Source organism: Bufo gargarizans, chromosome 8 (assembly GCF_014858855.1).
Source record: "Bufo gargarizans isolate SCDJY-AF-19 chromosome 8, ASM1485885v1, whole genome shotgun sequence".
Classification (NCBI taxonomy): Eukaryota; Metazoa; Chordata; class Amphibia; order Anura; family Bufonidae; genus Bufo; species Bufo gargarizans.
Window position 1 is genome coordinate 105115029 of NC_058087.1, and position 21363 is coordinate 105136391.

The 21363-nt window shown below is 44.1% G+C and overlaps 1 protein-coding gene across 4 annotated transcripts in view; it reads left to right on the forward strand.

Moving 5' to 3' along the window:
* The window catches only part of ORMDL1 (ORMDL sphingolipid biosynthesis regulator 1), a 270270-nt gene that overhangs the window by 102715 nt on the left and 146192 nt on the right, over positions 1-21363 (forward strand). For all 4 annotated transcript variants that reach the window (XM_044304360.1, XM_044304359.1, XM_044304362.1 and 1 more), the window contains exon 3: positions 4201-4352. In XM_044304360.1, coding sequence (XP_044160295.1) covers positions 4201-4352 — 152 coding nt within the window. The remainder of the gene's footprint in view (positions 1-4200; positions 4353-21363) is intronic.

Here is a 21363-nt window from a genome sequence, read left to right on the forward strand (position 1 = left end):
AACCCCTTCACGACTTGTGGCCGCATGTGACTTGTGGACCTTTGACGTACTAGTACATCATGCTGATTGGGAAGGCATCGGAGCTCTGCGTGCCCGATCAGTGCAGGGGCTTGTGTGTGACTGACTGAAATAAAAAATAAAACGTGCCCGTAACAACCTACTCTTTAAAAATAACACATAATCTGTACTGTCAGGTGAATACCATAAAAAGCAAAAATAAAAACTGCCAGAATAGCAATTTTTTTGTTACCTTGCCTCACAAAAAGTGTAATATTGAGAGATCCAAAATCATACACACCAAAATTGTATCAATAAAACTGTCACCTTGTCCCGTTGTTTCCAAATTGGGGTCACTTTTTGGGAGTTTCTTCTGTAGGGGTGCATCAGGGGGTCTTCAAATGTGACATGAAAACTTACAATTATCCCAGCAAAATCTGTCCTCCAAAACCCATTTGTTGCTCCTTCCATTCTGCGGCCTGCTGTGTACATTACGACCACATATAGGGTGTTTCTGTAAACTGCAGAATCGGGATAATAAATGTTGAGTTTTGTTTTGTTGTTAACCCTTGCTGCCTTACAGGAAAAAAAGGGATTAATATGTAAAATCTGCAAAAAGTGAAATTTTGAAATTTCTCCCCTATTTTCCTTTAATTCTTGTGGAACACCTGAAGGGTTAACAAAGTTTATAAAATCATATGTGAATAACGTGAGGGTGTAGTTTCTAAAATGTGGTCATTCATTGACTGGTTTCTATTATGTAAGCCCCAGAAAGTGACTTCATAATTGAATTGGTCCTTTAAAAAGCGGCTTTTGGAAATTTTCTAAATAAAATAAAGTAACATTTACAAATTAATTCCATTAATAAGTATGCATATTGCATACGTAAAGTAATAACTATTTTATGAGGTATCCTCATCTGTCTAAAAAGCAGAGAAATTGAAATGTTGATAATTTTTTGTTGAATGTATTTTTTATTTTTTATAAATAAAGGTAAAATATATTGACTCAAATTTACCAGTGTCATGAAATACAGTATGTCACGAGAAAACACTAAGTGACTTGTTAATTAAAGGAAGGAAAAAGTGTGGTAGAAAAAGGTGCAAAAGCAACAGGGATAACCACAACCTTGATAGGATTGTCAAGAAATGCCCATTCAAGAATTTGGCAGAGATTCTCAAGGAGTGGAGTGTGGCTGGAGTCAGTGCTGCAGGAGCCACCACACACAGAAGTATCCAGGATGTGGGCTACAACTGTCACATTCCTTGTGTCAAGCCACAGTGGGCCCCACAGTGCCATCGCTATGTTTTGACTCATGCACAGTACTTGCATTGTACTGTGCATGAGTCAGTAAGGTACAGGCTTCACACAGAAGCCTATACACTGACAAGACGGCCAGAAGTACCGAAACATGCGCTATAGTACTATCCTATTGTGCACTCATAGAGAACAAGGAAGGCTGGCAGGAGGTGGTGACACGCCATCTCCTTCAGAGATGAGCAGAAGACGCCGCATGAGTGGTCATGGACAATGCCTGTGCTGCTGAATGTAAGTTCTAATGAACTGTTCATCCCTCCACAGGTTGAGTTCAATGATGATTTTTTTAACTATGGGCTGGAGAACCGCTTTAACCTTTTGCAAATAAAGTGCAGTGGTAGGCTCTAAACTGTAACCCAATGCATGAAAGTGTCGGGTTACATTGAGATGTGTTGCAGATTGTTGTGATTCTCCTGTTATTAGACAGCTGTTGTCACAGTAAGTATCTCTTAGACAAGCAGATTGCATTTTCTCTGCGTGGCATTGTTGTAGCAGGGCACTACAACAATCCATCGCAGAGTAAAAGCCCGCAGGGCTTCTTGATGTAAGAGTGCTCCCTATTGGCTTTAAAATTAGAAAAAATAGTTCTGCGCATTCTTGGCTATGGTTAAAAGATAATTAGATGTGATGTGTAATCCCAAAAAGTCTCTCTTCATATAAATCTGTGAGATTATGCAATGTTTTCTAGCCCTCGGGGTACTCCAGATCCAAATGTTAGGAACCTTTCCTCAATGCCAAGTGTTCCTCTAGATATTACATATCCCTCCTCACTTCAGCAATAAGGTCCTGGAAAAGGATATAGACATAGTGCTCACCGTATTTTTGGTAATATTAATAGTTTTTATTGTACTTACAAGATATAAAACTTGCTTCATTCATATAAAACTTCATAAAATCTCATAGCCCTACCCAGGTTTTGCACCACTTCATCAGGGGCGTCTCACCATTTATATCTTGTGCAAGCGCTTTTAAACCTCCTGTTTGCAGCATCATATCCGCTTACTCCTTTCCTTGATTTCATAATATGTCTCACACACTTAATAAATAAATGCTATCTAGCCCCTACAGAGACCTGCGGATAATTACCATGACCGGCGATGATGCAGATCACGGTTATTAAAGGCTTTAGACACCCCCTGCGGCCAATAATTCTTATTTTGGTCACCAGATGGCAGGCCAGGATAAGAAATGAGCAATTTTCAATCCAAAACCCATTTTAAAAATCCCTGATAGTACAAAATAAAATATAAAAAAACATAATTTATAGGCTCATATATGAGCTTCAAAATAATCACAAAAAATGTCATATATATAATTAAAAAAATATATAACAAAAAATATAAACATCATGGCTATCATCGTGACTAAAAACGCCCATACTATTAAAAATATAAAACAATTTCCAATAAGGCGAATGGCGTAACAGAAAAAGGGTCAAAATGGCCGATTTGCAATTTTTTCATTGCTTCTCTTACCCCAAAAAATTTAACTAAATGTGATCAACAAGTCAGACACACTCCAAAAATGGTATCAATAAAAGCGACAGATTGTCCCACAAAAAATGAGCCCCTAAACAGCTCGGTAGACATAAGAATATGTATATAAGAATATAGTAATGTAAAAAAATACATTTAAATCAAAGTTTACATTTATTTTTACACTATTTAGACATACAAAAACCTATACATATGGGGTATCGTTGTACTCGTACTGACCCAGTGAAATAAGGGCATGGGTCAGTTTTGCCGCAAACGAAACGTCGTGGGAACAAAAACAGTAAAATGGAGGAATTGCATTTTTTTTTTCCAATTCCACCCCATTTGGATTTTTTTTTTTACCGCTTTCCACTATATTTTATGCCATAATTAATAGAGGCATTAAAAAGTACAACTTGTCCCGCAAAAAATAAGCCCTCAGACAGCTATGTGAACGGAAATATAAAAAAGGGAAGAAAAATGAAAATAAAAAAATGGGGGGAAAAAAAACTGCCAGTGAAAGGGTTAATTAGCAGAATCACACCTACTAGACAGGTGCTCTTTATATCAAATGCAATATTTTTACTCCACTCTAATTAATCATAAATGCACTAATAAATCTGTCCTACCACATGGAGAGCTGCTCTGATCACATTTAGGATTGTCAGTAAAGCCTCATTCACACGTCAGTGTTTTGGTCAGTGATTTCTTGTACTTTCACACTTGCGGCAGAGGATTCCGGCAGGCAATCTGGATGCGAACGGATGCATTTGTGAGGCAGATCCGTCTCACAAATGCATTGAAATACCGGATCCGTCTTTCCGGTTGTCATCCGTAAAAACTTATTTATTTTTATCTCATTTTTAAAGGTCTGCACATGCGCAGACGGCAAAACTGGATCTGTTTTGCCGGAACACTTGAACACGGATCCGGCATTAATGTATTTCAATGGCAATTAATACCGGAGTCGGCATTCCAGCAAGTGTTTAGAATTTTTGGCCGGAGAGAGAACTTCAGCATGCTGCAGTATTTTCTCCGGCCCAAAAAAACGTAAGAGGGACTGAACTGATACATACTGAACGGAATGCTCTCCATTCAGAATGCATTAGGATAAAACTGATCAGTTTTTTCTGGGATTGAGCCCCTGTGACGGAACTAAATATCGGAAAACAAAAAAGCCAGTGTGAAAGTAGCTTTCCATAAGGGATTGTGAGCCAAAACCAGGATTGGAGTCTCCACAGACATGAGATCTAAGGGAAACCTCTGCATCTGTTTTGTGTTTAGAGCTGTACCTGGTTTTGGCTCAAAATCATTGACCAGACACTGACTGTGTGAATGAGGCATAAGTCTGTACCTTGAACTGTCATTTTGATTTGCTACAATGTATTTTACGTCTTATTTCTTATTTCAGGGAATGTATGTTTTTTTACATGCAGTGAAAGGCACACCGTTTGAAACGCCAGACCAGGGCAAAGCACGACTACTAACACACTGGGAGCAGCTGGATTATGGGGTGCAGTTTACTGCTTCAAGAAAATTCTTCACAATCTCTCCAATAATTCTGTAAGTTATGTGTTTTTTATTTTATTTTATAGAAATACACAATATGCATTATGGATCGCATTTTGTAAACAATCATTTTCATGTTAAAGCTTTTTAGGCCTTATTCACACATAAGTGCACCTATTCATTTCAATTTGTGTATTCATACATCTATATTTTAGCACAGTCCATGGTTTTAGCATAGAAGCATACCCTGTTTTGGTTTGCGGATCCATTATTCCCATTACCATCTACAGGTCCTTAAAAACACAGATGCTATCCATGTTTCAAAAAAGGAGTAATATAGGAAATAGCTACACCCACTCACAACCACTAAGATGTGCTCTAGTCTATAAGTGACTCACCCTTCACGATTGCAAGAAAATATATAATACTGGAAGACTGGCACTCTCAACACGTGGAGTCGTATGGTTTAAATGCAGATCACAAAATGTATTGATAAGTACATAAAAGATTAAAAGACTAAAAATGTGTTAATACATACACTAACAGTGAATTGTTATTGAGGTTGAATTGTCACAGTATGGTACCAGTGATAGCAAAATATCATAGATCATATATTTGATTGCTCTATATCAAAGATCAGTCCTTATAGTAGTCCACAGTTAAATACCTATAAAGGAAAAATGGAAAGGGGAATAGAAAAAGGAAGGTCCTCCTTCTTCTTATCCTTAGCGAGGAAAAATGTCCACTGGCATAGAATCAATAGTCCAGTTATAATAAACTTTAAGTGTAATTTTTCTTTTTCTTTCTTATGCAAACTTTGCAATTTGGCAATTAGAGTGTGCCTAGTAATAACCCACTATGTGGGCTTACCTTTCCTTCGTGCCGGTCAGTCACTCAGATGTTTCGGGGCCCGCTGAGAGCCGGCGTCCCGGCTGTTACTTGATCAGCGTCCCACGTGGATTCAGAGACGAGTTTGTCGCTCCGGAAGTGATGTATCGGCACTCAGGATTATGTTCGTTGATTATTTCTTCCGATTTTCTTAGGCTCAGGCTTTAGTTGTTACAGCCAATGTCGAGTTTACAGTGCACTGTTTTCTCGCAAAATATAAGAGTTTTCTTCTTATAGATGGGTCATATTTAGATCTCTGATCGGATCGCTGGAAACCAGAAGCGTTTCGGGGACGCCTCTCCCCTTCCTCAGTGGTAAATTATTACTAGTCCACGTGTTGAGAGTGCCAGTCTTCCAGTATTATATATTTTCTTGCTATCCATGTTTCATCCGAGTTCCATGGACCATTTATAGGAGAAGCCCCCAAAATTCATTTTTTTAGCTGTGCAGTGTCCATTGAACACAGATGACACATGGACAGCAGAAAACGGACACACATGACCTAACCCCTCAGTTGAACAACGTAAAAAAATTAAATAGTGTGTCAAAAAAGCCATTTTTTTTCTCACCTAACATCACAAAAAGTGTAATACCAAGCGATGAAAAAGTCACATGCACACCAAAATAGTACCGATCAAACCGTCATCTCATACTGGAAAAAAAGATCCCCTACATAAGACAACCACCCAATTTTTTTTTTTCAACTATGGCTTTCAGAATATGGAGATGCTAATAAATCATTATTTTCAAAAATGCTTTATTATGTAAAACAACCAAAAAAGTTGTCATATTTGGTATTGTCGCATCCATAACAACCTGCTCTATAAAAATACCACATGATCTAACCTGTCAGATGAACATTGTAAATAACCAAAAATAAAAACTGTGCCAAAACAGCTATTTTTTGTTACCTTCCCTTACAAAAAGTGTAATATAGAGCAACCAAAAATCATATGTACCCTAAAATAGTACCATCAAAACTGCCACCTTATCCTGTAGTTTCCAAAATAGGATTACTCTTTTGGTCTTTCTACTCTAGGGGTGCATCAGGGGGTCTTCAAATGTGATATGGCAAGTTAAAAATATCCCAGTAAACTCTGCCCTCCAAAAACTATATGGCGTTCCTTTCCTTCTGCACCCTTCTGTGTGCCCGTACAGCAGTTTACGACCACATATGGGGTGTTTCTGTAAACTACAGAATCAGGGCAATAAATATTGAGTTATATTTGGCTGTTACCTCTTGCTTTGTTACTGGAAAAAATGGATTAAATGGAATATCTGCCAAAAAGTGAAATTCGTCTACATTTTCCTTTAATTCTTGTGGAACACCTAAAGGCTGTGTTTGCTTTATGGATATGAATGTGCTAGTCTAAATTTCTTGTAGTATATATTGAGGGTAGCACATCTTTTAGACTGAGCAACGCCCATCTGCCTGGGGATTCTGAGCTGAGTACAAATGTATCTGGTTACTACACTGCCCTGAAAATGTAGGCTTGGATAAGTCCAAGAGAGGCGGTAAATTAGTGTTAGGTACCCGTCTGCGGTAGCCACCTTAACGCCTAGTAGATGGGCCCGACATAAGTTTGACCAAAATGTGCGCTAAGAGCTTCCATTTATAGTAGGTATAATACCACTTTAATTTAGAATGATCCCCATTTCTCAGTTCTATTGTTTGTATGTGTAAAGTTGTGCAGTAAAGTAAAATGGGGTAAAAGCAGGACAATTGCCCTGCAGACATATGTGGATAGGGAAATTACATAAAATAACATTTAAAAAATAATAATCTTGAACATGGAGTAGGAGGTTGAGGAGGCGGTGGATGTGGCAGTGTAGGTAGAAGCGTTGGTGTAGGAGGTAGCCTTTTTTTTTATTTTTATTTTTATAAATTTGGCAAGACTCCAAAACATTGGGAAATAGAAAATAAAATGCAAAGAGATAGTGCGCTGGAGTATAACAATTGCTGGGTGCGGCCGTTATACATGTCTATTCAGCACAGTTGTGTACATGACCTCTGTTTGTGCAGGAACCATCCCTCCGAGCCACTTGTGAATGACTGGCCTGATAACCATGGAAATGATCCATCTTCCTCCTGTGCCACATCCTCTTCCACCATCGACCAAAGTGGTTTTTCAAGGAGACATAGAAGTGGGATAGTAACACTGAGGACTGCGTCATCGGCACTGGCCATGTTGGTGGAGTGTTTGAAACAGCGCAACATGGCGCACACATCCCACATGGAGGCCCACTCATTGGTGGTGAAATGGTGCTGTTTCATAGAGCGACTCACCCATGCGTGCTGAAGCTGAAACTCCACTATCCCCTGCTTGTGCATATGAGGTGGTGCATGTGCATATGAGGTGGTGAGGAGGAAGGCCAAAGTTACGCTCCAGCGCAGACAGGCGAGCAGCAGCAGGGTGAGAACGCCAAAAGCGCGCACAGATGGCCCGCACTTTCTGCAGCCGCTATAAAATATCGGGGTAATTTTTCAGGAACCTCTGCATCACCAAATTCAGTACATACACCCCGTACTTCAAACCTGCTAGGCCCAGAGCTGCTACGGGATTTTACCCATTATCGCACACCACCAGGCCGGGCTTGAGGCTCAGTGGCACCAACCACTCATCGGTCTGTTGTTCCATGCCTGTCCACAGTTCCTGCACGGTGTGTGTTTTTTCCCCAAAACAGATGAGTTTCAAAATGGCCTGCTGTCGTTTCCCCCGGCTCTGCTGAAGTTGGTGGTGAAGGTGTTGCACTGACCGGATGAGTAGGTGGTAGAGGAGGAAGCGGAGTAGGAGGAGGAGGCAACAGTAGGCATAGAGAAACGTCCTGCAATCCTCGGTGGCGGAAGGACATGCTCCAAACTGCTATCCACCTCAGGCCCAGCCGCCACTGCATTTAACCAGTGTGCAGTTAGGGAGCTATAAAGTCCCTACCCGTGCTTACTGGTCCACATATCGGTGGTTATGTCGACCTTGCCACAGGTGGTGTTGCGCAGTGCACACCTAATTTTGTCCAGCACTTGGTTGTGAAGGGCAGGGATGGCTCGTCTGGAAAATTAATGTACCTGGGAACCACGTACTGTGTCACAGCCAAGTCTCAGTCTCCACCAGACGGAATGACAGCATTTCAAAGGCCAGGAATTTTGAAATGCTGGCATTCAGGGCCCGGCATCTCGGGTATGTAGGGGGGTACTGCCTCTTTCTCTCCAGTGTTTGGAAGATGGACAGCTGAACGCTTCCATGGGACAGTGTGGAGATGCTTAGTGACGGAGGTGGTGGCGTTGCTGCCACATACTCTGTTTGCGGGGTCGCAGGTCTCACTGTCACTCGAGATGGGGAGGAAGAGGCCAAGATTGCATCAGAAGAGGGAGCAGGAGGAGCCTGAGTTTTTTTGTGGTTTTTGAGCTGTTTACTCCACTGCAGCTCGTTCTTTACATTTAGATGCCTGGCCATGCAGGTGGTGCTCAGGTTTAGAACATGTATGCCTGGCTTCAGGCTGATTGCACAGCGTGCAAACCACTCTCATCTTGTCGTCAGCACATTGTCTGAAAAACTGCCACGCCAGGGAACTCCTTGGAGCTGGCTTTGGTGTGCTCAGTGCCTGGGTGCGGTGGGCAGTAGCAGGCGTACTGGCTAGGGGACGGCCACTCTGCTTTTGCACCATGCTCCCTCCTTTGCTGTGCAGCTGGTGCTGTGTCACCACCACCTCTTCCTCCGGACTGCACACGCCACTCACATGACCTTGATTCCATGTGGGGTCTAGGACCTCATCATCCTCCACATCATCTTCCACCCACTCTAAACCCATGCCCTCGTTGTCGTCTGCACACTGCAGAAAGCCGCAGCATTTGGCACCTGTGTTTCGTTATGTCCGCATCCTGAAACATAAGTGGTTGGTATCAGTGGCATCTCTTCCACTTCTGGGGCAGGGCTATGTAGACGGCCCACGGAAACCCTGCCAGCAGAGTCATCAAAAAGCAGAAGAGACTGCTGCATGACTTGGGGCTCAGACTGCTTGGCTGACTTGCAAGGGGGTGAGGTGAACGACAGATGCCCATGAGCTGCAGATGCCAACTCTGCGCTTTCAGCAGGGGACCGGGCGGGAGACTATGTGAAGGAACTGGAGGCACTGTCAGCCACCCAATCTACTACCGCCTCTACTTGTTCTGGCCTCAACATTTGTACACCGGTATTCGGGCCTACAAAATGACGTTGAACGTTCTGTCGACGACATGCACCTGAGGAAGGTGTTTCATTTGGGCGTGTAGCTGGCACAGATCGACCAAGTTCTCTCCCTGCAACAGGAGCTCCACCAACACCAGCAGCATCACGACCAGGGCCATGTCCCTTATTTGATGCTCTCCTCATTCTTTGAGGTCACCCACTGAACTAACAGACGGATTAACTATATTAATTTCCCTGTCACGTATGCAGTGCAGGTGTACCTCACACAAAAAATGGGAATATGTCACCCACCGAACTAACAGATTAAAGATAACCTGTCATCACGTTTATGCTGACCTCACTGAGGGCAGCATAAATTAGTGACAGAAATGCTGATTTCAGCGGTGTGTCACTCATGAGCTAAAAGTAAGTGGTTGCTGAGAACCAGCATCATTGCAGCACAGGCCTGGAAAATAGTAAAATTTACCTGAGAAGAGTCCTGGTTATACATAATCTCCTGCTCTCTCACCCACCTGCTGATGATTGGCAGTTCTCCCCTAGAGAGAAAGGGAGAAAACTAGGTAGAAGACTTTCAGTCATCAGCAGGTGGGCAGGGAGAGCAAGAATTCCTAAATAACCATGACTCTTCTCAGGTGGCTGTCATTCTTTTCCAGGCCTAGTCTGCAATGATTGTGATGTTGGTTCTCTGCAAAAATTTACTTTTAACTTGAAAATCAACTCGCCTGTCTCTACTTTATTCTGCTGTTAGTATGGGCAGCATAAAGTTTAACAGGTTTCCTTTAACTATTATATTTTTGTGTCATGGGTACAAAGATGGTGGATTGCACCCACAAAAAAATCTCTACAGGTCTTTGTCAGGGGTGCAAACCTGGTTTATAGTACCCGACAAAAAAAAAAAATTCACTATAGGTCTAGGTCACCAGCCAGATGAGATTCCTAACACTGTCCCTCGCTTCAGCTGCCTGCTTCCTGTCTCTGTGCTACTCAGAGCTGATGGGTAGTGATGTCCCGAACTATTCGCCGGCGAATAGTTCCCGGCGAACATAGCTTGTTCGCGTTTGCCACTGCGGGCAAACATATGCAATGTTCGGTCCGCCCCCTATACATCATCATTGAGTAAACTTTGACCCTCTACCTCAGTGAGCAGACACATTCCAGCCAATCAGCAGCAGACCCTCCCTCCCAGACCCTCCCACCTCCCAGGACAGCAAAGGAAGCAGCAGCAGGTACAACATCATCATCATCATCACACTGTACGTCCATGTGTGTAATGCTGCCTGACTGAGACATATCCCTGTTATCTACATCCCCTGGCAATAATGTATGTGCCTAAATTATTCCAGGATGTCGTAATGGTTTGTTAATTCGACAATGGTTAATCAATTCGACACACGTCCCCGGATAGGCGACGTAACAGGGATTAAACTGATAGGAATAGGACTAGTTAAGACACCACTCATATAGGGTGTCACAGCACATTGCTTTGTGCACGCGCAGTGCCCCAACTTGGGAGTAAGAGGACCGACCAAGCTGCTTTTTCCATCTCCCGGTTCCTAAAATCAATTCAGTTTGGTGTATCAGAGTTTGGTCTGTCACTGTGAAGGCAGTCGAAGATACCCGGCCTAAATTTTTTTTCACAAAAGGCAATCCCACCCTGATATGGGACGTAACAGGGATTAAACTGCTGTGAATAGTACTACAGAAAATACCACTCATATCGGGTGTGACAGTAAATTGCACGGCGCAGACCCAGTGACCGTGGCGTGGTTTCAAACAAAGGGGAGGGAGCCAGCAATTTTTTAACCATCTCCCTGTTCTAAAAATCTATTTAATAAATGGACCCCAGATTGGGGACGTAACAGGGATTAAACTGATGAGAAGAGAGAACTATAGAAAATAGCACTCGCCTTTCCGGGACCCTTGGTGTTGTACGTGGCTGGGTGGAGGAAGAAACCTTCAATGACATCAACGGGACATGGCTAGCTTGGTATCCAACCTTGTGCAAATGGAAAGTTTGCAGTTGGGCAAATGGACTGTTTGCGGTGGTTTGCGGTGCATTAAAAGGGGAGTTTGGTCTGTCAATGTCTGTGAAGCGGGTGTAACCCTTACACTACCTGATCGATACAACATCATACCTGATCGTATACACACACTGGATGTTTTAAACCACGTTGTTAAAAAAAAAAAATGGATTGTTAGGTGATTTATGCCCTTTATGGATTAAAATCCAACTCTGCGTCAACTATGTAATTTTCCATGGGAGTTTTGCCATGGATCCCCCTCCGGCATGCCACAGTCCAGGTGTTAGTCCCCTTGAAACAACTTTTCCATCACTATTGTGGCCAGAAAGAGTCCCTGTGGGTTTTAAAATCTGCCTGCCCATTGAAGTCAATGGCGGTTCGCCCGTACGCGAACATTTGTGAAAATTTGCGTTCGCTGTTCGCGAACGGAAAATTTAAGGTTCGACATCTCTACTGATGGGCTGTGATACACATAATCCAACTTTTATAGAGGCTGGGTCACATGATGCAGCAGCCAATCACTTACTAGGCATGGCTGTGAAGTGCCCACAGCTTAAAACTTGTTGATTGGCTGCACTGCAGCCTTTCGACAAGCTTTATTAAATGCCCGAACACCAAACTCGAACCCAAACTTTTCCGGCAAAGTTCGGGTCCGGATACCCAAAATCATAAAGTTCGGGTCCGGATACCCAAAATCATAAAGTTCGGTACGGCTCCACACTAGTCACGTGTGTAAATAACTTTGGAATGCTTTTACTTATCCAAACCATTCTAAGATTGTTTTCTCAGGACATATTGTGCATTATGTTAGTGGTAAATTTGAATCAATATGTTTTACTTTTATTAAAATTTGGAATGTTCAGTATTTTCTAAATTTGAATCTCTCTGCTTTTAAGACAGATTGTGGTTTCTTATGAAATACTTATTAATTAACATTCCCCATGTCTACTTTATGATGGCATAATTTTGTAAATGTCATTTATTTATTTAAGGACGTTTGAAGGCTTAGAATATTAGAAGACATTTTTAAAATTTCCAAGAAAATTTCCAATATCACCTTTTTAAGGCTGCGCTGCGCTGCGATGCAACTTTCACACAAAAATTCATAGACTATCATTACAGTAAAATATACTGATCCCCTAGGGGACAGAGAGGTAAAACTTATAATTTAATATTATATATCTAAAATGATGAAGCACTAGCCAGGAGAGCCTATGAGACAAACAAACAAAAGACAGCCCAGATGGGCTTGGACGCACAAACCTGAATGGTAACAGAGGTAAGTACCATACAAAAGGAACATTCTCACCCATCAGATGCAGTAGACGTGGATGGTGTAGTCACTTTTATAAATGCAGACTTCCATGCAGAGGACTGTGTTGATGTGTTGCCATATGGAAGTGATGCCAGCGTGTGGACCTCAGCATGTACAGGAGTAGGGAGCAAAGAATCCCTAAATCACCCTAAATGAGGGGCAGGGGCTAAGTCACCCTACCTATCTATACGAGGTACTTGCCCTGCAAGGAGCGTCCCCGTCCGGATACCTTTCCCTGTTCCTGGGCGGAATCCTTAGGACACCCTATTGAAGGTAAACTCCCCACGTGTCACGTTTCATTCAGCTTGAACTTATCAGAGGAGATGTACATAAGTAATAGCAAGCAAAAGATGGAGCTTGCATTACAAAAACAAAGGGGGGGGGGGGGTTGTGGAGACAAGCAAATATTGTCAGTGGTTAAAGGGAACCTGTCACCGGGATTTTGTGTATAGAGCTGAGGACATGGGTTGCTAGATGACCGCTAGCACATCCGCAATACCCAGTCCCCATAGCTCTGTGCACTTTTATTGTGTAAAAAAAATGATTTGATACATATGCAAATTACCCTGAGATGAGTCCTGTATATGGGATGAGTCAGAGACAGGACTCATCTCAGGTTAATTTGCATATGTATCATATAATTTTTTTTTTCCCACAATAAAAGCACACAGAGCTATGGGGACTGGGTATTGCAGATGTGCTAGTGGCCATCTAGCAGCCCATGTCCTCAGCTCTATACACAAAATCCCGGTGACAGGTTCCCTTTAAAGCTGGTATGAAAATATTCCATAAAGGATAAGAGGGGCCAGGTCAGTGGAACCAAGACCACTAGAAAAACTACAAATGGCTTGAGTACAGGCGCACCAGTGGGTGGTGCCTGCTAGAGTCCAGGTGTGACCCAGGATATGTAATATCCAAATCTGCTGTCAGCAGAGAGTGCTTACCTGTCAGCGCTTTTTAAATGCACAGAACCACGTGCCAGTGTTCCCAATGTAACACCAGATGGAGGAAGTCACGTGATCGGTGAAACGCAAGGAAGCTGAGCGGCGCAACACCTAGTGGGCTCATGGTTTCTAAATAGTATATCCAACGGATCTCGAGTTTGAGAATGGCACGATCCCAGCCTCCCCCACGCCGTGGGGGAAAGAAACGTTCTGTACCCATGACAGATATACGGGCTTTCCCATTATGGTGACTATAAATGTGATTGGCCACAGGTGTAGAAATATCATTTAAATGTTCACCTATTCTTCTGCAGAACTCGCTGAGGGTTTTACCCACATATTCCCTGCCGCATTCGCATGTCAGGAGATATATCACCCCGTGAGTTTGACAGTTGAAGTTATCTTCCACAACTGTTGAGGGCGAGGTCTCCCACAATCTGGCCAATTCCGAGGGGACCCATGAAATGTTGACTATTTGACAGCCTAGCTTGGGAGAGTAAGGGTTAAGAATTTCCGAATGTAGTCTAATCAGGTTGGCCAAGTAGTAGCTTTTAACGTCTGGGAGGCCGAAACCCCCTCTGACAATAGGTTGGGACAGACGACTATAAGATAGCTTAGGACTAGATTTCTTACATACAAAAGCTGAAAAGAGTTTTTGAACCTGAGAAAGGTATGAAGTAGGAAGGGAGATCGGCAGGGTCTGGAAGAGGTATAGCAGTCTAGGGAGGACATAAGTATTTAAGCGAAATAGCTGGTTGGGGGAAGGCGTTAAATTGACACCAAGGTATTTAATGTGGGATGCGGACCATTGAAAGGGAAAGGAGTTGGATAGACTGGCCATGGTGATCCGAGGTAAATTAATACCCATGGCTGAGCATTTAGATAAATTGATTTAAAAATTAGATATATGACCAAATTCATCTAACAATTTCAATACCTCAAGGAAAGCAGTGACCGGGTCTGACATAATTAGCAGCATATCATCTTCAAAGGCCGCCACGGTATGATAAGTGGAGCCAACTTTAAACCCTTTGATGTCACTCTGTTTAATTTTCTGAATAAGGGTCTCCAGGCAAAGTATGAAAAGGGAAGGGGACAATGGGCACCCATGGCGAATACCGTTGGAAATGGCGAAATAAGGGGATAGAATACCATTGACCCTCACTTGGGCATGGGTGGCTGAGTACAAGGACATCACTGCACCCACAAATTTAGAATGGAAACCAAACCTGGAAAGAGAGGCATTCATAAACCCCCAGTCCACTCTATCAAACGCCTTCTCAGCATCTGTGCTCAATAGAGTCAGGCTATTCTTAGATCGCAGAGCATGTTGAATTAGCATCTGAACTCTAAATGTGCTTTCCCTGCACTCACAACAAAGCCAGACTGGTCAGGAGAAATGAGGGCTTTTAAAAAAGGGGCAATTCTGTAGGCCAACAATTTAGCCCAGAGTTTTATATCGGCGTTTAAAAGGGATACAGGCCTGTAACTAGATGGGATTTCTGGGTCTTTATTAGGTTTTGGTAGGACCACAATGTGAGCCTCTAGTGCCTGCTTTGCTGGAGAAGCACCATCTAGCAAGGAGTTAAAATAAGACACCAGGTGGGGGCCAAGTGCACGGAAACATTTCTTGTAGTACGCAATTGGTAGGCCATCAGGCCAGGGGCTTTTACCCGAGGGAGTGGAGCTGAGGTTTTTTTGAACCTCTGAAAGGGAGGTAGGGGAGGTCAGGGATTCGCTGTCCGCTAGGGATACTGTTGGTAAGTTAAGCGAAGATAAGATAGTATTGGTGAGGGTATTCCCGTCCTGGATGGCATTAGGGGACTCTTTCCCACGCAAGTTGTATAGGGCAGAGTAGTATGAGTTAAATATTTTGGCTATACTTGGGGTGTCTGATACTGACGTATTCTTATCGCCACGCATTTTAGTAATATAAGATTGATCACTTCTCTGTTTGATTTGGGCCGACATTAATCTATTCCCTCTATTCCCATGTGCATACTGCCGGTGTCGAATTTTGAGATAAGACTTAGCAGCCTTAACATTCAGAAGATCCTTTAGCTCTTTCCTTAGAGCCAACAGAGCCTGTTTCTGACATAGATCTTTTATGTGCCAGTTCAAGAGATGAGATCTCGGAAAGGAGGAAATTTAGGCAACTATCACGTTTTTTTTTTTAGGAAAGAACCCAATGCTACGAACTCTCCACGCACAACAGCTCCCAGAGAGAAGCTGGAGAGGTCCCAGCCAGGTCATTAAGAGTGACATAATCTGCCAGCTTTTTCCCAAATGAGTCAGTGTCAGCCTGAGTTTTCAGAAGTGTAGAATTTAGGGACCAAACCCACTCCCTGCCAGAAGCCCCAGGGACTGTAAAGGAGAGAGAGACCGGAGCGTGGTCCGAGATCGTGATATTGTGTATTTCAGCTCCACTAACACGAGGCAGCAACCTGTCAGATGAATAAATAATCAAGGCATTGATAAGATTTATGGGGGTGTGGATAGTAGGAGTACTTTTTTTTTTTTTTTTTTTTTTTTTTTTTGTCAGTATTCATGGATCTCCACACATCACACAGGCCCATGTTCCTAAGCTTACTGAGTATCCCCTTCAGCACCCCAGTGGAGACCACGGACTTGCGAGTGGAGGCATCCAAAAGGGGGTTCAATGTTAAGTTAAAATCCCCTCCTATGATTAACATACCTGAGGTGAAAATGGAAATCTTACGTAAAATCCTGGTTAGCCATTTAGAAGTATTGTTATTAGGAGCATATAGGTTACACAAGGTGACCTCCACACCGCCCAAAGTGCCTTTTAAGAGTAGAAACCTCCCCTCGGGGTCCACTATCTCCACCATTACACACAAGGGGACACTTTTATGTATACCAATACTAACCCCTCTATAAGCTGCAGATGTATTACATGCATGGAACCAGTTTTGAAAAGAGGAGTGAGCTAGATTGGGGACCCGGCCCTTTTTAAAATGCGTCTCTTTCAGCATAGCTATTTGTGTCTTATTTGACCTCAGTATCTGGAAGATACGACTCTCTTAAAGGGGTTGTCCAAGTTATATTTATTGATGACCTATCCTCAGGATAGGTCATCAATATCAGATCGGCGGGGGTCCGACACCCGGCACCCCCTCTGATCAGCTGTTTGAAGAGGAGACTCGCACGGTGTCAGCGCTGCCTCCTCTTCACTGTTTACCTTCTAGCCGTTGCATCTGCAGTGGTGAGCAGGTGTAATTACACCCAAGCCTTCCTATTGAAATGAATGGGACGGCTTGGGTGTAATTACACCTGCTCACCACTGCAGATGCAACGGCTAGAAGGTAAACAGTGAAGAGGAGCCAGCGCTGACACCGCGCACGCCTTCTCTTCAAACAGCTGATCGGAGGGGGTGCCGAGTGTGGAACCCCCACCGATCTGATATTGATGACCTATCCTGAGGATAGGTCATCAATAAATATAACTTGGACAACCCCTTTAATAGGATTATTACCCCCATTGACATTAAAGGTGGTCACATTTAGTTTTAGGTCAATCATCTGAAATAATTAAAGGGAACCTGTCACCAGTTTTATGGTGTCCTAACTAAGGGCAACATAAATAAGTGACTGATTCGCTTAGTAAAATGCTGGGTCACTTTCTTTAATTGACCCAGTCAATCTGCCAACATCTTGTATTGAAAAGCTCCAGCTGATAATGATGAGTCCTGAATATTCATGAGCTCCTGACTCTCCCCGCCCACCTGCTGCTGAATGACAGTTTGTTTCCATATGAACCAGCAGCAGGTGGGCAGGGGAGTGGCTATAGCTCTGAATTAAATAGACGCTGGACTCGATTACATCACGCCGGACTCGAAACAGCTCATTAGCATGCGGCATCTTTGTGTGTATATTATGAGGTAACCATCTGTCACACCGGTAAGTGAATACACCTAAGGCACGTTTTAGTAGTTAATGATTGTGTATAATTAGTTAGATTATAATCAAATATCCACATGACAGGTTCCCTTTAAGCTCAATAAAAGGCTGTTTGATGGTAGCTCTATGATCCAACATGAAAACCAAACAACAACTAAGAGGAGCCTTCCGGAACTTAAAGCTCCATGTATGCACATACCAATTATACGCATAGATTTGAGGGTTGGGGAGAACAACAACATGTGATAGCCTGATCTGGCCAAGCCTCACATGACCTAAGCCTATATCAGATGGCTAGGCAAATGTACTAACACCATTGGAACGGTGAACCTGCATAATACCAGAACACATAAATTTCAGATACAGCCGGATTCAAACGGACCGTGACTCAGGGCTCCAGATGGCGACCAAAACGGTCACCAATGCGCCTTAAAATTTGCAGATGGCGACAAGACTTTTTAGTCTTGTCGCCATTTGCGACTGTACCGCCGCGATCCTGCGCAGCCTATGTTCTCTTCAGTAGCACAGCACAGTCAGTGGAGAAGGAAGGAGTCCCTCCCTCTCCACTGTGACGCGGCCGCCACTACCACCAATGGGCAGATAGCAGGGAGGAGGAGGGGAGGAGCTGTCGCCACTGCGCCACCAATGAATGTAAAACATAAGTATAGGCAGCGGTATCACAGACCCAGCACCCGGCCTCAATAACAGGGCATGCGATCTGCGGTAATTAACCCCTCAGGTGCCACAGATCGCATGCCCTGTTATTGAGGCCGGGTCTGTTATACCGCTGCCGACAGGAGTTAAAGAGGACCTTTCATGGGTCCAAAGAATATTAACTTATTAGTAGTAGGCTACATAGAGCGGCGCCCAGGGATCTAAGTGCACTTACTATTAGTCCTGGGTGCCGCTCAGTTCACCCGCTGTGGCCCCCGGTAATTTCAACATTCAGAGCAAGGAGGCGGAGACGCCAGTGTCTGTCCTTCCCCCTGACTGCAGCGCTGACCAATCACAGCGCAGAGAGAGGGAGAAAAAAAACAACTCCCTCTCTCTCCGCTGTGATTGGACAGCGCTGCTGTCAGGGGGAAGGACAGACACTGGCGTCTCCTCCTCCTTGCTCTGAATGTTGAAATTACCGGGGGCCACAGCGGGTGAACTGAGCGGCGCCCAGGACTAATAGTAAGTGCACTTAGATCCCTGGGCGCCGCTCTATGCAGCCTACTACTAATAAGTTAATATTCTTTGGACCCACGAAAGGTCCTTGGGGATGCAGTGCGCCCCCCCCCCCCCCCCAAAGCCTCACCCCCCCCCCCCCCCCCCTCCATTATCACTGGCCACAAGCCCCCCCCCCCCCCCATTGTTATATGGTGGCCACAGGGTCCCATCCCCTCCATTGGTGGCAGTGGCAGATTACACTGCTGGGGCTCAGATCGTTACCATGGCAGCCAGGACGCTACTGGAGCCCTGGCTGCCATGTTCAGCTCCCTGCTGCTGTGTGCACAGAGCACAGGGCAGCAGGGAGATGTGTGAGATCCTATTCACCCTGATAGATCTCTATCAGGGTGAATAGCACAAGGGATGAAAAGATCCAGGTTCTAGTCCTAAGGGAAGAAATGGTTATTAAATAAAAAGTTAAACAAAAAAACCACCAAAATACTAAAAGTTTAAATGGCCCCCTTCCCAGTTTTACATATAAAATTTACAAACAATAAAGAATTAACATATTACATATCGCCACGTCCCAAAAAGTGTGAGCTATTAAAATATAAAAAAATATTTCCGCTCGGTGAAGGCCGTAACATAAAAAAAAAAACTCTAAACCACGCAATTCGCCATTTTTAGTCACCTTGTCCCCCAGATGTCCCTGGATGTGAGAGGTATGTGGTGCTGTATTCCCCTATATGTGGTGCTGGCTCACTACTGTGACCTGCGTCTCATCTTCTCAAAGTCCTTTTTTTTTTATTATATGCATTTTAAATTTGGCGACTAAAAAATGTAATTTGGCTCCTAAATTTTTTAGTTTAGGAGAGACTAGGCCGGAATGAACGAGTCACGGACAGACAAATTTAATAGGCAGGATGAGAATGAAAAACGGGCACGATACAGTGCCAGATTCAGAAAAGGATGACTCAGAACCAAATCAATCATTATTGTCCATCTTTGAAGGGCCGCCGTTTCTTCTATTCTTCTGCTTTTTAACTGTGGACCATTTCAACGGGGCCTGCAACGGTGGTAAGTCCTCCTCCAGTGGAATCGGCATCCAAGAAGACAGGACCATAGGCTCCAGGTTAAGTGGCTCCCAAATCTGCCGTAGGTCATCTGGCATGCGAATAGTGAAGCGCTTATTCCCATGGGTGATGAGGAGGCCAAAGGTAAATAGCCAACGGTATGCAATTTTAGAGGAGCGCAAGATATCTGTGAGGGGTTTCAATAGCCGCCTTTTCTGCAAAGTAGAGGAAGCAATGTCCTGATAGACCTGAATTTTAGAGCCCATAAGCTGAATCTCTCCCATAGATCTGGCTCGTTGTAGGACAGCTTCAGTGTCTCTGAAGCTTAACAGCCCGCATATAACGTCTCTGTCAGAAGGCGGAGGTTTTGAGCGCAGGGCCCTATGCACTCTCTCCATTACTACTTTTTTTGCCCTGTCAGGGCAGAGTAAAAGCTCAAAAAGGCACTCCATAACTTTAAATAAGTCCTCCGTGTCTGCAGCTTCAGAAAGGTTCCTGATTCTCAGGTTTTTCCTTCGGCTCCTATTCTCCTGATCTTCCAGGAGCAGAAGGGAGCCATTTATTGCCGTGCGGTGGGAGTCTAGAGTGACCCTAACTGCAGCAGTAAAAGTTGATTTTGTTCCACGGTCTCCACTCTTTCTCCAATATGGCGGACCTCCGTCTTAATGACCGTTGGGTCAGCAGCTATAGGGGCCAGAGCCCTTGACAGAGCCTTGTCCAGGTAGCTCCTGGTGAGGGTGGCAGGATCGCTCACCTGTGGTTGCGAGGAGGAGAATTCTGCTGCATTGTCTGGCACCGGAGAGTCAGGGTGAGGGAGCACTGTATCCTTCAGCCGAGGCGCCATCTTAGAAGCGCGCCCGGCCTGCTGCTGCGGATGGCGGCTGACAAACTTCTCCATATTCTGTTGAGGTTGAGATGCCTCCAAGGTAGATGCCGTGTTGCCCAGTGAGTTCTTCGGTTAGATTTTCACCATTCCGGAGGGTTAGTGTGCTGAAAAATAGACTTAATAGAGGCTTGGTGGCGGGAGCTCTACTCTCTAGCTTCCACCATCCAGTGCGGTCAGGCAAGGCCGAGTCATTCAATTCTCATAGAGTGCAGACCTAAAGGCTCTCAAGACTTTTTCTGGATAGTCTCGCTGTGAAACCTAACACGTAGGTCATCTGCCTGCCTGATGAATTTGCGCTTGGTGGAGCAGTTTCTCCTCAGGCGGAGGTACTGCCCCTTAGGGATTCCTTGCTTCAGCGGGAGAGGGTGACTGCTCTCCCACCTAAGCAAGCTATTAGTGGATGTAGGTTTTCTATATACAGACGTTTCAAGTTCATCAAGGAAAGGCAACTGTTTGCAGTCTGCCTCACAGGTAAAATGTAAACCAATATTATTATCATTGAGCATCTCCACCAAAGAACGGAACAAATCCTTGCTACCGTTCCATATGATGATGTCATCAATGTACCCCGCCCACAGTCCCACTGGTCCATGGAGTGCAGATCGTTCCTCCCTAAAGACCAGGGTCTCCTCCCACCAGCCCAGGAACAGATTAGCGTACGATGGGGCACATCAACTCCCCATCG